At 38.0% G+C, this 17,947-nt stretch overlaps 1 protein-coding gene across 2 annotated transcripts in view; it reads right to left on the minus strand.

Annotated features, from left to right (window-relative positions):
* Positions 1–4,118: 4,118 nt before the first annotated feature.
* Positions 4,119–17,947, minus strand: part of UMAD1 (UBAP1-MVB12-associated (UMA) domain containing 1) — a 244,108-nt gene continuing 230,279 nt past the window's right edge. For both annotated transcript variants that reach the window (XM_032286751.1, XM_032286750.1), the window contains exon 4: positions 4,119–6,875. In XM_032286751.1, the coding sequence (XP_032142642.1) occupies positions 6,618–6,875 (258 nt within the window). In that variant the 3' untranslated portion in view covers positions 4,119–6,617. The remainder of the gene's footprint in view (positions 6,876–17,947) is intronic.

Consider the following 17,947-nt stretch of genomic DNA (forward strand, 5'->3'; position numbering starts at 1 on the left):
ACTTCCAGATTTGCTTCACAGACAGCAGCTAAGTTTCCTGCAAAAGGAAGAGGAAAGTTTAGTGTTCCTGTTTTAGCTGTGTTAATTGATGGCTACAACTGGTATAGTGTGAGATAGAAGACTGCGTGCAGTCTGTTCCAGGCAACATATGTGTGGAAAAAACACAAATTCTCCTGAAGATCCAAAAGAAGGATGAGGGAAGAAGACTATAGGAAGAGAATGAGTATTCAGGTTTCATCTTAGACCAACTTCCTGTGTGCATTTCGGCATCCATTTATTTATTTATTTATCTATTTGTCCTGGGAAGGCCTATTCAAATGACTAAGTTAACAATATCACACATGTTAGTGTACCTTGTAGGTGTAAAAATTCAGCTTTGTTTTGCCCTTATTCTTGAACAAAAGCTTCTTCTTTGCTAGCCTCCCAAATGTTCCTTGCCATTATGCAGAAATACATTCATTTTAAAACAAAGTAAATTCTGTACCTTTTGAAAAAATTAAAAGAAAAATCATACACAGAAACACACATAAGCACAATGACATTGACATTATCCTGTTCCCTCTCCCATGTGCCTTAGAATTATAGCCAACACCTGTGGCCACGCAAGGGGCAGATTTGGCAGCTGCAGAACCCAGATGTCAGACACTGGATTGTACATCCCTGGCAGCAGTCCCAAGTTGGAACCTGTCTCCTTAACTGACCTCTGAAATGGTCTATTGTCTGAGTCCCTTTCTGGCCTGGGTAGTGACTAGCAAGCTCTCTGTCAGGACTGGTTCAGAGTCAGCCAACTGATGATTTGTTCTGGACGCAATTATCCTCTGATTTACCTTTGATTGTAAGGAATTTATTTATTCATTTATTTATTTTGTAAGGGTGAAAACTGGGATCGGGTAAATTCTTAACAAGGAATTATGTTCAAGTTTTTTGCAAAGACTAAGTAAGTTGTTTTTTGTTTTGATTGTCTTTCCCAACTGAAATTGAATGAGATCCACTCATCCAATTTACATTTTAGCACACAGTGAGCTTTTGCTAATAAGAAGTAAAATTAAAGATTCTTGGGCACTTTTCCCCTCCAAAAGAAAACTGGTTTCCTTTTATTGATTCTTCTTTCCTCCTTCTCCTCCTCCTCCTTTGGTTTCCTTTTATTGGTTCTTCTTCTCTCCCCCTGCCCCTCCTTCTCCTTCTTTTTTAGACAGGGTCTCATTCTGTCGTCACGGCTCACTGCATCACTGCATCACTGCAGCCTCGACCTCTCCAGGCTCAGGTGATCTCCAACCTCAGCCTCCTGACAGCTGGGATTACAGGTGCATACCACCAAACTCAGCCAATTTTTTTTTGTAGAGATCCGGTTTCACCATGTTGCCCAGGCTGGCCTCTACTGCTTCCTAAAACTACCTCTTAATGTTGAAAATAAAATCCATTTTTCTTTAGAAAATTAAGGAAGTACAATTTTATTTTTGCTATTACTAAAAAAAAGTCTCATCTTACACAGAGAAGAGCTCTTTGTATCATGAGTTTTCTCAATTCTTTAAAGAGGAAAATAATGACATTACAATCTCATTTGCATACCACTTGCTGAAGAATGACATTTGTAAGATGCAACCATCTTTGGAATAAGGTAAGAAAAGGCCAAGTATCTAAGGGGGCTCCATTTACAATGCAACACTGTTAGCCCTACAAGGAAGGTCTGTGGTATATACAGTTATTCATGGCAAGCTAAGGAGATACATGCCTGGCATTAACAGGAAGATAAATTTTGAGGAAACCATAAAATATACTATCATATGCAACATAAAATGGTATTCATCTGCACCATGTAAAATGTTCCAAATTTTCTTTATTGACTTTCATAAAAATGTAAATATGTCTCTTGGATACCACTGATTAAGACTTGGAAAAAAGACTGAATATTCTGAGTTCATACTAATATAAATCAATAACTGATAAACAAATTGGGGAAAAGAGACACATCTCTCATGCAGAAGAATTCCAAATAATTTATGTGATACTTGCCTTTCAAGGAGGTGGAATTTAATTCCCCACTCCTTGAGTGTGGGCCATGCTTTGTGATTTAATTCCGAAGAGTATAGAAAGGTTGCGGGGAATAACTTTTTCAGTGCAGAAATCTGAGAAGCGCTACTTTGGCCAGGTATTCAAAGTCAGCATCATCAGTAATAAGTCATGTTTATAGCATATACTACACTTAATATAATATGATATAATCTCACTGAAGGGTGCATCACCTTTATAATATTTCTCCAAAACCCCATATCCCCAGTATCACCAGGTGAAAACATTAGATAAACCCCACTTGAGAAATATTCTACAAAATACTTTACCAGTACTCCTCAAAACTGTCAAGATCATCAAAAATAAAAAGTCTGAGAAACTGTTGAAGCCAAGAGGAGCCTAAGGAGATATAATGACCAAATAAATGTAATATGCTATAGTAGATAGGCTGCTGGAGGAGAAAAAGGACATTAGAGGAAAACTATGAAATCTGAACAGGGTGTGCAGTGTAGTTAACTGCAATGTAACAGTGTTGATTCCTTGGTCATGACAAATTTACTGTAGTTACGTGAGATGTCAACAACAGGGGAAACAAAGTGAGGGGTATATGGGAATTCCCTGTATCATCTTCATAATTTTTCTGTAAATCTAAAACTAGTTCCAAAATGAAAAATTTAAATTTTACTAAGAATGACATATTGTCATATCGACAGAAACCGAGTTCCTTGTGTCAATCAATACATCTTTCGTTCTTTCCCACACACACCTATCTGCCAAACCATATGGCATGAAGAGTCCTTTTCCTGAAACATAAGAATACTTCATCCTTCAAGCCAATGTAGTATGAATGGAGATGGACTTATTCTGAAAGTTTTAGATTTCCCAATAATACCTAGATCATGCCCTTGGTAATATGGCACAAATGCTCAAAAGATAATGTCTAGAAACCTGTATTTCTCAAAAGCTGTAAAACACAGAACATCCTTCAACTACATTTCCAGTAAACTTATATTTTGTGTGAGTTATTAATGACATAATTAATAACAATGCATTCATCTCTGAAAGAAACACGTTCTTTGCTAGATTACCGAGGGCAGTGTTCATTTATTGATCAATTGTTATTATGTGAGGCACAAAGGTAAAGTCTGATGTACCTCGGTTTCAGAACATGGGTGAGATTATTTCCTTTCTTCTCCTCACCTGTCATTCAGAATTACGAGAAATGAAATCTCTGGGAATTTTAGAAAAGATACTCTTTCCTACTGTTTTCAATTTACCATTTTTCTTTAAGAAAAGAAAAAACAAGTGTTGATATCAATGAATGTTTACTTGAAAAAACTATTATGGGTTTCTGCAATTATTGATAAAAATTGTGCCTTTGTTAACATTTTAATTATATAATTTTAGAAGTTCAGTTGATCAAAATTTAATTAGCCAGGACAATAAATTGGTCAGAATTGCCTCTCTCATTCTGTTTGTTAGGAAAGAATGCAAATGTCCTTAAGGAAAGCTTGGGAAAAAAATACATGCAAGTTCTTGAATGTATTTTAGGGCTAAAAATAAGATTCAAGGCCAGGTGTGGTGGCTCACACCTGTAGTCCCATCACTTTGGGAGGCCTGAGCAGGCAGATCACCTGAGGTTAGGAGTTCGAGACCAGCATGGCTAACATGGTGAAACCCCATATCTACTAAAAAATACACAAATTAGCTGGGCGTGGTGGCGGGCACCTGTAATCGCTGCTACTGAGGAGGCTCAGGCAGGAGAATTGCTTGAACTCAGGAGGTGGAGGTTGCACTGAGCTGAGATCGTGCCCCTGCACTCAACCTGGGCAACAAGAACGAAACTCCATTAATAAATAAATAAATGAATGAATAAATAAATAAATAAAAGATTCAGTAAAATCACTTGCACATTCTATACCTATAGCACTTTGCAATAATAACATATATTAGGAAAAGACTATAATAATGAGGAAAAAATGTTCACTATGGAATTCTTAGCTAAGGCAGAACAGTCAACTAACATACTTTAGGAATATTTCGCATAGAAAAGTATTTAATATGGAAAGAAAATACTGGAAAGGAGGGGGGATCTACAGTTAATGTAGGTAGCTGGTGTTTTTTGCTGTTAAGAAGTTCAATTAATATGTATTTTGCATTGCATTATACTATTGCGTGTGTATGGCCAATAACGAGAATTATAAGAATCCCTTTCCCAGAATACTGATGATGCGCTAGGTTTCAGGCTGCCAGGCATTTGAGAGACACCACCTATAACTTAACCCTGCAAGTTATGAACAATTAGTGTTTAACAATTGAGAGAACTGAGGGCACCAGAAATTAGGGAACTGATTGAAAGCCCCACCACTTATAAGGGAGGGAGCCATTACAAACTCTGTCTGGCCACCTTAATTGCCTGAACTCTTTCCTCCCATATCATTCATACAGCTTTGTTATCATATATTATAATTACTAACTATTAAAGTAAGCATTTATTTATCACTAAGTGATGTTAAGTCATTTAGTTTTTCTAGGCTTCAATCTTCTCTTGAGTAAAATGAAGCTGACTGATTGATTTCTAATGTTTAATAGAAACACTGATTTATATACAGAATAAAAGAATACAAATGGTCATTTTCGCAATACTTTTGTTTATAAAAAAAATCATTAACACTGGCCCTTACTAAGTGTTGTGAAGATGGGACTCATCTAGAAATGCTCATGTCATCTCTCTCAAATCCTTCCAGTCCTGTTAAGCCAGGGCTAGATCTTACCATTTTCAATGTTATTCCTTAAAACTTACATGTAAGAGGAAATTGGATATTTTTCCCTGCACTGTACAAACTATATACTTAAACTTTTTGGCTCCTAAAGAATCAATAACTTGCATTCAGGTATAAATAATGCAAAGAAACCCATTTTTCTGGCTCTGAAAATAATCAAAATTTTTATTTTAATTCACATTTATTTAAATATAATATTTTTATAGACACATGAAGGTACTTACAAACATTTATAACATGGTAGACATAAATATAGATGAAATGTTTAGGTATTTTAGACAAAATTTCATACATACATTAGACAAACTGGCTCGCATTTAGTTTCAAGGGTACATTAACATAGATATTTGAAAAGGATGAGCTTTTACAAAACTACTACAAAATGTTCACATTTGCATCAGTAATAAGTTATATTTCCTAGACTGATGTTTTATAAAAACTATGTAAAGATCTAATTTAATCATTAACCACATATAATAATATTATTTGTAAATGAAGCATATTTTTGTCAATAGAAATGTTCCTATAACTTTTAAATAACATAGCATTTTTATTAAGACCATGCCACATCTATTAAACAAACATGCATAATATTTTAAAACCTGAATAATTCATGTACCTTTATGTACAGTGTTTAGTTTCACTATGGCACTCTATCTTTATGAAAAAAATATACTTAAAACTTGGCACAGACTTAATAAATCATATTGCTGATAATCAAAATAAATGTGATTTCAATTTCCCATGGCATAGAAAATTCTCTATCACAATTTACCTCTTCCCTTTACAGTTTACTGACCAATGGCAGTTCTGTTTTCATTAAAGTAAACAATGGATATTCAAGAACTAAGTCATATCTATGTGTTCTGCCTATACTCTAATTGGAAATGAGTTGATTTCATTTTCTTCAGCAGTAAAACATTTCCATCTGTATTGTGGCCAACAAATTTCTAAATAAGGGTGTTATCAGCAATAATATGTATCATCACGAGATGTTTTTCTTTAGGAGGCAGAGAGGTTGAAAGGAAATGTGGATCTCTTCATAAACTGGGAACATATGTGGTAAGGAGAGCAAATGCCAACTGAGGCAGAAGCAGGGAAAGTTCCTTGGAAAGCTGGTCAGAGAGCACACTGAAGTAGCAAAAAGAGAACAAAGGTGGGAACACAAAAATTATTCACGATGGAAAGGGCTGCCATGGGTTTAAGAAAACGGAAATGGGTCACTCTAGAAACAGGACGCAGAGCAGTTCTAGCACTCTCATATCAGCAAGCCATCACTGCTGTTTAGGACAAGTTTTAAATTTCCAGATCAATGCGTCTAAAGTGAGACTTGAAGAAATTAAGCTAACTGGCACCTCTTTTCTCAATTCATTCATAAACACTGTGGAAGAGAAAAATTCAGGAATAACACTAATTCAACTTCCTACAAACCAGAAAGGAGACTTCACACCCACCTCAAGCTCAGACTTCAGAGCCATGGTAACTAAAAAATGCCACAATTCTTTTTCACAGTTCTTCTAAGATAAATTTAAGGTGTTATATTTTGAGAGACCATCTGAAGGAATCGACTCCTTTCATAAAAGCTTCATAGCCTAATTTTTATATTTATTACGTGGGAGAAAGGAAGTAGAACTTAAGTTCAGTTTTTATAAAATGTTCTTTTTTCTAAAGGATAGAGTAATGAACATAATGCTATTCTCTTTACTTCAGATCCTTGCTTTGCTGAGGGCCTTAAACAGTGAAATGGCAAAGAACATCAAACAGGTTAAACAAAATAGGCAAACTTATATTTTAAAGCTATTAAGGTGCAAACAGACATAAAGATTATGAATCACAGAGCACTGAATTTTCAAGAGTGAAATCATACCAAAACCGGGATAAGTTTTCGCTGACATCATAGGAGAGTAAGTGGTCGGGAAGGTCAGTGATGGTGCCCTGCACTGCCAGCACATGCGGGGCCAAGGTGAAGGGTACATCGCTCAGCAGCTCGGCCATTAATGAGCTGTTCTCCAGAGTCTGGCCTGCCTTATTTTCCGTCTCAGGGTCTGATACAGTCACACTGGATGCATTTTCTTTGTTGGTCTAAAAATACATATATTTAAAACATTTAGACCTTATGAACTTTGAGGTTTAGTCATGGTAAATGTGGCATTAATACATCAAAATGATTGAGAAATGTGGACTATATAAATATTCCCAGATTTGAATGCAGCTATTTACTTTCCTTTAGAATGACATTCATCCAAATCTCATTAGGCTTTAAAATGCTCCTGAACTTTAACTCAGACTGATCACCCACAGACCCCTTAAATACAAACTGGCCTTCTTCTTATTTCCCTAGCTCAGATAATGTCTGCAAAGTCTGTCTCCACTTTTCCAAATTTTATGTGCGTTTTCAGGCTCTGCGAAATTCTCAGCTGCCCCATAAAACCTTGTATCACTGGAGTCCAAAGTGATCTTGCCCATTTCAGAATGCTTACGGGGCAAATTGCCTAGCATGTTATTTGGTATTGCCTTTATGTGTCCCTTCTTGTTGCTGTTCCACATGCATATATATCTTATCTCCAACTAGACTCTAGGGTCCCTGAAGGCAAGCAATCTATCGGGCATATCTTTGTATTTTCAATCTTGTATACTTTACTGTTTAACACTAATATATATGTACTCATAATTTATCTCTAATGTATATCATGAGTATTGATTGATGGCCTGACTTTCATTGGAACTAAACTGTTATGTCATAAAATTTATCCAATTTTTTTTAAGAAAGGATATATCTTGTTCAGTTTCTTTATAATTAATTATCTCTTGCAAATTACCTAAATATCAATCAAGAGAAGAATGGATAAAAAATTGAAATCTATTTACAGCAATGAAGATGAATGGCCTGCCACTATGAGCACCTGAAACCCAACTCAAACCAGCCTGGACAAAAAACGACCCCACCCTGCCCCTCAATCTCAGGCAGAATAAAATTACCAAGTCTTTACAGAGGCCTACTAGCTTCTTCATGATCTGGCTCCAGGTGTGCCTCTGACCTCATCTCCAGCTAGTGTGCCCTGGCCTATTCCTCTTCAGTCACACTGTCTCCTTGCTAGTACAAGTGCTTGCTTGTGCACACTCAGCCTGCTTCTGCCTCAGGGCCTCTTTCCATTCCTTCTGCCCAGGACGCTCTTCTCCCAGACATACACAGGGCTACTTCCCTTACCTCCCACCAAATGCTAGCCCAGATGCCATCTCAATGAGGCCTTTTCTCACATGAAACTTATTTTTATGTTTTTTTGTTTGTTTGTTATTTTTTGAGATGGGAGTCTCACTCTGTCGCCCAGGCTGGGGTGCAGTGGTGTGATCCCAGCTTACTGCACCCTCTGCCTACCAGGCTCAAGTGACCCTCCCTGCCTCAGCCTCCCAAGTAGCTGGCACTATTAGGAGCATGTCACCATGCTTCTAATTTTTGTATTTTTTTGTACAGACAGGATTTCACTATGTTGCCCAGGCTCGTCCTGAACTCCTGGGCTCAAGCAATCTGCCTGCCTCAGCCTCCCAAAATGCTGGTATTACAGGTATGAACCACTGGGACCAGTAAAGGAGCTTTCGTAGCTCATGTTCACTGCTGTATCCCACATGCCTAGATCAATGCAGTAAACCTAACTCAAACCAGTCTAAAGATTTACTGGGCTTTTTTTTTTTTTTTTGTAGGCTATTAATTACTGCCTCAATTTCAGAACTTGTTACTGGTCTATTCAGAGATTTGACTTCTTCCTGGTTTAGTCTCGGGAGGGTGTATGTGTCCAAGAATTTATCCATTTCTTCTAGATTTTAGTTTATTTCCAGAGAGGTGTTTATAGTATTCTCTGATGGTAGTTTGTATTTCTGTGGGATCAGTAGTGATATCCATTTTTTATTGTGCCTATTGATTCTTCTTTCTTTGCTTCTTCATTAGTCTGGCTAGCAGTCTATTTTGTTAATCTTTTCAAAAAACCAGCTCCTGGGTTCAATGATTTTTTTTTGAAAGGTTTTTTGTGTCTCCGTCTCCTTCAGTTCTGCTCTGATCTTAGTTATTTCTTTTCTTCTGCTAGCTTTTGAATTTGTTTGCTCTTGCTTCTCTAGTTCTTTTCATTGTGATGTTAGGGTGTTGATTCTAGATCTTTCCTGCTTTCTCCTGTGGGTATTTAGTGCTATAAATTTTCCAGTATCCCAGAGATTCTGGGTCATTGTGTCTTTGGTTATAAATGCTGACAAATTCTTTGACTCATAAGTCTAAAGGAGAAGAATGATTTTCTGTATGAGAAATAATTTTGTAAAACTTTTTATTAAAGTATAAAATACACACAGAAAAGATTACCTCATAAGTGTATAACTTGCTAAATTTTCACAAACTGAACACACATGAGTAACCAGCACGCAGATCAAGAAAAAGACCAGCCCCTAGAAGCCCTCCTGGTGTTCTCTTGCAGTCACAATCAACCCCCATCCCCTCAATCACAATCCTCATTTCTAACAGCACAGAATTGGTTTTACTTGGTTTTGTGTATATATATGTATGTATATGTTTATTTATTTATTTTATTTCATTTATTTTTCCTTTTTGAAACAAAGTTTTGCTCTTGTCGCCCAGGCTGGAGTGCGATGGTGCAATCTCAGCTCATTGCAACCTCCACCTCCTAGGTTCAAGTGATTCTCTTGAACCTGGGAAGCAGAGGTTGCAGTCAGCCGAGACTGTGCCACTGCACTCCAGCCTGGGTGACAGAGGGAGACACCATTTCAAAAAACAAAAAAACAAAAAACAAAAAAAAAGAAAAGAAAAGAAACATATTTCATAAGGCTATAGCTGCCATAGATAGTGATTCCTCTGATGGATCTGGGCAAAGTAAATTGAAAACCTTCTAGAAAGGGGTCATCATTCTAGATGCCATTAAGAAAATCTGTATTCATTGGAAGAGGTCAAACTATCATTAACAGGAGTTTGAAAGAACTTGATTCCAACCTTCATGTATAATTTTGGGAGTACAAGACTTTACTGGATGAATTAACTACAGATTTGATGAAAATAGCAAGAGAACTAGAATTAGAAGTAGAACATGAAGATATAACTGAATTGCAGCAATCTCATGATCAAACATGAATGGATGAGGAGTTGCTTCTCATGGATGTGCAAAGTAAGTGATTTCTTGAGATGGAACCTACTCTGGGTAAAGAGGCTGTGATGATTGTTGAAATGACAACAACGGATTTAGAGTAGTACATAAGCTTAGTAAAGCAGCAGCAAAGGTGAGAGGACTGACTCCAATTTTGAAGTAAGTCTTACTGTGGGTAGAATGCTATTAAACAGTACAGCATGCTACAGCGAAATCTTTTGTGAAAGAGTCAATTGATGTGGCCAACTTCATTATTGTTTTATTTTAAGAAACTGACACAGCTGCCTTGGCCTTAAGCATACCACCCTCATCATCAGCGGCCATCAACATTGAGGCAAGATCCTCCACCAGCAAAAAGATTCCAAGCTGCTGGCGGCTCAGATGATTGTTAGCACTTTTTTTTTAAGCAATAAAGTACCATTAATTAAAGCATGTACATTTGTTTAGATATACTGCTATTGCACACTTAATAGATGAAAATATAGTGTAAGCATAACTTTTATATGTAGTGAGAAACAAAAAAATTTACGTGACTTGCTTTAATGCAATATTCACTTTATTGCAGTGGTGTAGAACTGAACCCGAAATATCTCTGAAGTATGTCTGTATATTACCTGTAGCATTTTGCTTTCTAAACACACAACTTCTTGTTTTTTGTTTTTTTTGGCTGAGTAGAGCAGGCTTTATTGATGGCATATGAAGGCCCCTTCCTCTTCAGGGGGTATGTGTGGAACTAAGGAGGGGAGATTCTTGACCTGGTGGCAGGCTGAGTGTGGCAAGGACTCCCCAGCAGCTGAGGGTCTCTCTCTTCCTCAGCTTCTAAGGCTTAACTCTCTAGCAGCAATATTTATTGCCTTGTTCATATTTTTATTAATCCTCTTTTTTTGACAAATCATTGTTATTTCTGAGAATGTAATTCCTTGAGGACAAGAATGTATCAAACTTTATCTAGTACAATAAAAAAATTGAGACGTATTTTCTTATTCAAGTTATCCTGATAAAACTACCGTCTGACCTGAAGGGGGTTGTTTACCCATCTCAGACTCAGCCCACTGTTCTGCAAAATGAGTGAAGAGGGACAAAAGGTGAAGATGATGAAGACAACTAGGATGGCAATGATGACAAGACAACAACTAGCACATATGGAACACTTTGTGTCAGGTTGTATCTAAGCTGTTTAAACGTATTCGCTCATTTAAGTCTTACAACAGCCTTATAGGGTGTGTGCTCCTATTAGTCCCTTATTAAAGACAAGAGAACACTGAGGCACAGAGAGGTTAAGAAAGTTGTCCCAGGTTGTATAGTTTGTCAGTAGTGAAACTGATCGTGAAACCCAATGACCATTAAAGCTCTACATTCCAAGATCCTGCACATTCAGACATGCTTTGGATAGAATAACTGGCTGAATGAACAGTGCTTCAAAAATTTTAAGGTACAGTATTAGAAAATATTACAGTTACTAAAGTACCAATATCTTGGCTTAATTTAAGAGGAAAAATATGCTAATATTTTGTATCTTAAAGAAGAAAGGACTGAGAAAATCCTTTCTTCTCAGGTGACAGATCATACAGACAGGCTGCAGAAGGATGGAAAAGCAACTCTAATTTAAGATATATTTATCCCTGGAAATGAATCTACCAGGAGTCTGGAGACGATCATGGGAAAAACACCATGGACAGTGAAACAAGATTGTCTGTGAGTTGGTAATTATTGAAACAGACAGGAAGGGACGTGGGAATGCACTATAATATTCTTTCCACCTTTGCATAAGCTTGAAAATTTTTCATAATTAAGTTTTTAAAAATTAGTTTAAAAACACGAAGGGCAAAGCGTTCCACCAAATGCCTCCCAGAACGATGTGAATTTCAGCTGTGGTGTATGTATTATTCCAGCATCTAACACTTAACTGTTGGCTATAACGCGTTACAGTCTCCAAGGAGGCTGCCTGCCCTCTTGGCAGCAGGGTGAGTGCCATGATGCAGCTGCTGTTGGCATGCTGCGAGCTGGAAGGGGAGAAATATAAGCCAAACAAGAGTAAGTCACAAAGAAAATGTGAGTCAAAATTCAAGGACTCCACAGCCGCTAAACCTGCTCACTAAGTCTGGCAGCCAGTGGAAGCAGTGTTGGGGGCTGGGGGTTTAAACAGGTGCATGAGTTCCCCTGCAAAAAGCAGCTCTCTCTTAGACACAAAGTCTTGTGATTTCTTTCATTTGCATAATAAAATGGGTCTTTAATGGGAAGAATTAGTATGTTAACCACAATAGGGCAAAAAGAAAAGACTCAATTAATCTTTTGGTTAATAGCCAAATTTTAGAAAATTACTTCAAATACTAAGTTCATAAAGCATATTTGTTATTTCTGTGATTAATCCGGTTCACAGAAATGCTATGATAATGTTTCAGAATATAGTTTCTTCATAAATCTAGCTTTAGTACTTCTTTTTCAAATCAGTATTTGACCTTACCTAGTTTAAATATGAGTATACCATGTTAGATTTTTTTAATCTTACAAAGAAAATTAATTTTCTTATTTATGTCATTATAACAAATAAATTTTATTGTTATTAGCTGTTTTCATGTTTGTATAAAAATTATTTCTTGTTCATCAGTTAACCTGTTAAAAAAAATTGACTGGCCAAATTAATTTTCATTCCTTACATTCTATTATCTTTATTTCAAATAATTCAAAGACGTTTACAAGTACTCTTCCTCCCTTTCTTGCATAGGGGTATAAAAATTCATGAGGTTCAATCTTAAAAATCTTCTCAGAGCTTAGGAAAAACACACTCCAAGAATACAAGGCATATAACGCTTTTCAGTAAGGGTTGGAAAATGAAGTCACTTCCCCAGAGCAACAGAAGGTTCGTGGCATTCTTGTGAACCTCACTCTTGGGTGTTTTGAAAGCAAGGAAATTCAGGTTTAAGAACAGACAACTACATTTTTCCTGGCACAAAATTCCAGTAATCACCATGAAATCTATTAGGAGGCGCCAACTTTGCAGACATACTAACAATTGGAGACCTCATCTACTTAGTTATATCCAACTAAATTATGAATATTTTATTAATGTGAAAGTCATCTATATTTGGCTTCTTTTAAAACCTCCTGCTTTTTTTTCTGCAACCTATGCCTCAGATAAATAGCGTTAAAATAGTACGCTATAAAAGCAAAATATTGATGCATTAAAATTTAGAAACCAGCCTTAACTAAAACAGCAACAGAACCTATTAAAAGAACATGAAACCAGGTATAAAACACCCTTCTAACATATTCAATTTACATGCAAAGAAGGTAGCTATATCAAGCATATTTCTAGGAAACAAATTACAGAAAGAAGAGGTAATATCAAGCTCTGGCTATCTATGCCTTTAAATTCTAATGTCTATAAATAAAAGACAAGCTTCTTTGAACAATAGCCTGAACAAGCAACACTGTCACTTTATCTCCCCAGATAACTATCCATTCTATTCTGGCTTCAGCTGGTATCTGCTTGTATTACATCAGCTTCTTGACTGTGGGGTGACTTGGAGAGGCAAATCTGAGTTAGATGCATTAGGGGACAGAGGTTAGCAGAAGGTGATACAAGCTATGGCACAGAAAGGCAGCGCTCAAGCTTTCTATTTTTTAATAAGAAGCTAGTCACTAATAAATGTCTGTCTAGCTATTAAAAGCCAGAATTGGTGTCTTGCATCTATGTAATTCCAAAGCAACAGTCTCCTTTCATTTGGGAGAAATCATATTGTAACAGCAAAAACTGTTTCCTATTTTTCACCAAGTTCCCAGTACCCAGAACAGCACCTATGCATACAAAGTGCTCACTAAATGCTTTTGAATGGCACTGGATCTGGTCCCCTTCCTTCTCAGATACTCTAGGCACTCAGACTTATTTTAAAATCGAGGGGTTAGGTCAAAGAAGGAAACAAAAACCCAGGACACGTTGTCACTGATACAGAAATTAGGTGGGAGAAGATGAATTCAAAGAAGATTTCTATCTCTACGTGGCCTGAGTATTATCTTCCCCTAGAAGTGAGGGCTCCAGTTCAAGAATGCTGTATTTCAGTAGCAATCTTAAGAGGCTAGGTTAGAAAGCAGACATTTTCTCTGTTCCCTTTCCTAGTCTCTGACATCAGTTCGGTTTACCTTCTGGCTCATGATTTTTTTTTTTTTTTTTTTTTTTTTCAGAATTTGTTCCATTTTCTCTTCTTTCTCTTTCCTTCAATATTTCCACCTGCTTGTGCTCCCTGCTTCTCCAGCCTTTTTTTTAAAAAAGAAAAAAAAATGTTGTCCCGACTTCCTCTTTTCAGAACTCCAGCTGAATGTATATACAAGTGCAGAAGGGGAAGTAAGCAGGCTGTTACTTGCTTCTGTAATCTGTTCCATGTATTCTTGGAAAAGTGGTTTGTCTGAAGCTGGAAAAATCCTCTATACTAGCCAACTAGAGTGGGGGCGCGGTGGAAAAAGGAAAGAGAAGCATTTCAGGAAAGGAACCAGGCAAGAAATAGTGCATTCAATGCAGGATCCTATTTAATACTGGTTTTGAAACAAAAAAGGCCGTTTTTTTAAAAAAACTGTTTTAAAGTTGGTTTACAGAAATTCATGAACTCTAGCCGTAAGCTGTCCTGGGAGCTCATTTTCCCAGTAGGCATCCCCAGCTCATGATTCACAGCACACATTTCACCTTTCTCTTCTCTCTCATAGCCCTACATCACTACTTTCACTGGTGGCAGGCAGGCCAGCCTCCTATTTCACAGAGAAAACAGGAACCACCAAGTGAGGATCTCCTCTATCTGCCCCACCCAAAAAAATGTATCTGCATTTGTACCCAACCCTTTACCCAGAACCTCCAGGGCTGCAGTTCCACCCAGTGCAAACTCTTCAAAAACATGGCTTCATCAATTAGGTGGTGTCTCCTAATTGCTAATCTTTCCTAGAAGAAGTTAACCATTTTTAAAAGTTCTATTCAACTCTCTATTGCCTACTGGAATATCACCTACCTAACTCCCACACCATCTTTCCATGTTTTCTTCAAAGCCAGGCTGAGACCATTGTTGGCACACACTGTCTGCCGTTCATCCCTCACCCACTGGAACCTGCCTTCTGCCTGTGCCCCTCTACTGAGTCTGCTTTCACAAAGGTTACTAATGATCACTCTCTTGCTAAGTTCAGAAAACGTTTGGAAGTGCTAATCTGAAAAGACCACTTTGTAGCACTTACCAGTAGGGACTCCCTCTCTGAATTTTTATTTCTTGGCTTTGGTATACTTCTTAGGTTTGTTTTCTACATGTCTAGCTGGTTATTCTTTTTGTCTGTTTCTCAAGTGATGGTGTTCTTCAGGGTTTCATTTCTGTTCCTTTTACTCTTCCTAATCTCAACACACTTCTTTGGATGAGCTTATCTGATGTGGGTATGCTCATGAAGCCTACTGCTCCACTATTCCACTCCCTCAAAAGTAATATGTATCTTGACTCATGCATATGTGTGTGTGCAGGCACATGCACACACATGCACATATACCAATCCCAAACCTGGATTTCTCTCTCGAGTTCCTGATCCCTATGTTCAGCTTCTATTACATGTTTCCTTTTGGATATGCCACAAGACATCTTACACTCAACATGTTTTAAATCTGGCTCTTATTCCCTTCCTTACCTTAAACTTACCTCAGCCTTACCTCAAACTTAATGCTCTTTCAATCTTCCAATATTTTCTGTATCAGTGAAGAACACCTACATAGTTGCCCAACACAGAAACTCGCGTTATCTTTGATGTTTCCCTCCCTCTCACTTCCTCCATGCAGTAAATCCCTGAGTCCTACTAACTTTTCTGTTTTTAATATCTCCCCCAATTCATCCATTTCTCTTCAGGTTCATGTCATTCTCTTTATTTAGGATACTAAGGTCTTCTGCCTCGAATGGTGCAACAGTTTCCCACGTACAGCCTTACTACCCTACACTACACTCTCCCTTCCACTTGGAGCATATAAAACAAATTCTCTTCTTTGCTTAAAATTCCTCATTGCCTTTGAGAAAAGACCAAATTCCTTATCATGGCACATAAACATGACCTGGCCTTGTTCACCCCTCCAGTTTCTTGTACTGTTATTCCTAAATTCTTTACTGCATCTGTACCAAGCTATCTGCTGTCATCCAAACATTCTCATGGTGCCTATTGCTTTCTACTCCCCTAAAAGTAGGTATATATGTAGATTCACACATGTGTGTACACACGCTCTCTCTTTAGTTCTGAGCCTTGGCTCATTTAATTACTTTAACCTAAGTAAGACATCCTCTCTCCTACTCCCTCCGTCTTGCCTATTTCAATTTACCCAGATGCACACAAGCCTCTTTTAGAAAGGCTTCCCCACCTCCTTCCCAAACCTGGGCCAAGTAACCACCCTTGTGTTTCCAAAACAGTTTGTGCATACCTCTCTCATAGCACACATCACACTCAGCTAGAATTCCCTGTCACCCCCACAAACCTGTGAGCTGTTCAAAGCCAGGGGCTATAGCTTTCATTTCCATTTCCTTCCCAGCCAGCACAATGTGGGGCTCATAATAGGTGATCAATACATGTTTACTGAATGACTGAATAAATTTCTTTATAAATTGTATATTCAAATTTTTTTCTGAATAAGCTAGGAGTTAGGATGTTGGGCCTCAATTCCTGCATTTGTTTCTTTGTTTTTATTTTATCAACCCCATTTTGTTCGTTATCACCAACATGATAAACTATGGATGGTATTAAATGCAGAGATAAACTGTTTTGCAACTCCAGCTGCATCTATTTCCTCAAGCGTGAGATAGCTTGTTCCCTGACTTGCCAAATGAACAGCTTTACAAATATGACTCCTAAAGGAAGTTCAACGGGATCCTGCTACAACGTCAATGAAACCGTTGAGGAAAGATTTTTTCCTACAGACCTATCTTCTCACTGAGCTAGCCTCATCTACTCCAAAGTCCCCTTAACCACCCTGCCTTACACAGCTCTTCTCTCCCAGGAACACCTGTTTCTCTCCAGCTACACAGGATAGTCCGGAGGCGCTGCAGTATAGCCTATGCTTGGGGACAGCGGACAGGGACAGCAACAGGGTGGCAGGACCTAGGTAGGCACTGAAAAGGGAGGAGAGCTTCAGAGATGAGAGCTGCACAGCAGGGTAGGAAAGGGGATGGACTGGTGAATTCCATTTATTTAATTGCTGTTCACCTCTGTTCGAGGGAAAAGCCTCATAGCTACTTATCTGGTTTCCATAAACAGGGACTTTTTTCTATAAGGAACTCTGGCCTTCTGCTCTACCACTTATTCCTCCCGAGGGAGGTAGGGTGCGTTACCTAGTTGGTGGGTCTATATTGTTTTTAGTCACAACACTTATGACACTAAATGCAAGGTCTTTTTCCTCATATCAACCAATTCTCCAACTCTCTGAATACCAACAGAGTGTTCTACAATTCAGTTCTATTCCAATGCTAACTCCCTGGAGGTGGCTCAAACTCCACAGGTTCAGGGCTCAGTCTCACAAGACTGCTCTCAATTCAGATGCCAATCACAAGTTCAGGACACGAGTACTTTTGACTGACTAGCTATAAAGTCGGGGATTCCCACAACCCCACCTCTGGGCTGATAATTTGCTAGAGCAGCTCACAAAACCCAGAAAAACAATTTTCTTCACATTCCTGATTTGTTGCAAAGGATACCCTCATGAACAGTCAAACAGAAGAAATGCATAGGGCAAGATGAGGGGAAGGAGTACGGGGCTCCCACACCCTTTCCAGGGACCTTGCCCTTCTGGCACCTCAATGTGTTCACCAATCCAGAAACTCTCAGAACCCACTACTTAGGGTCTTTTATGAAAGTTTTATTACATAGGCATAAAATCATTGGCCACTGGGGTAATTAACTCAATTTCTAGCTCATCTTCTTCCCAGAGGTTAAGGAGTTGGTCTGGCAGTTCCAATCATCTAATCACATGGTTGGTTCCTCTGGCAAATGGTCCTTCATTCTGATGCTATCTAGAAACCA

Source organism: Sapajus apella, unplaced genomic scaffold, assembly GCF_009761245.1.
Source record: "Sapajus apella isolate SASKATOON/1434 unplaced genomic scaffold, GSC_monkey_1.0 scaffold19, whole genome shotgun sequence".
Taxonomy (NCBI): domain Eukaryota; kingdom Metazoa; phylum Chordata; class Mammalia; order Primates; family Cebidae; genus Sapajus; species Sapajus apella.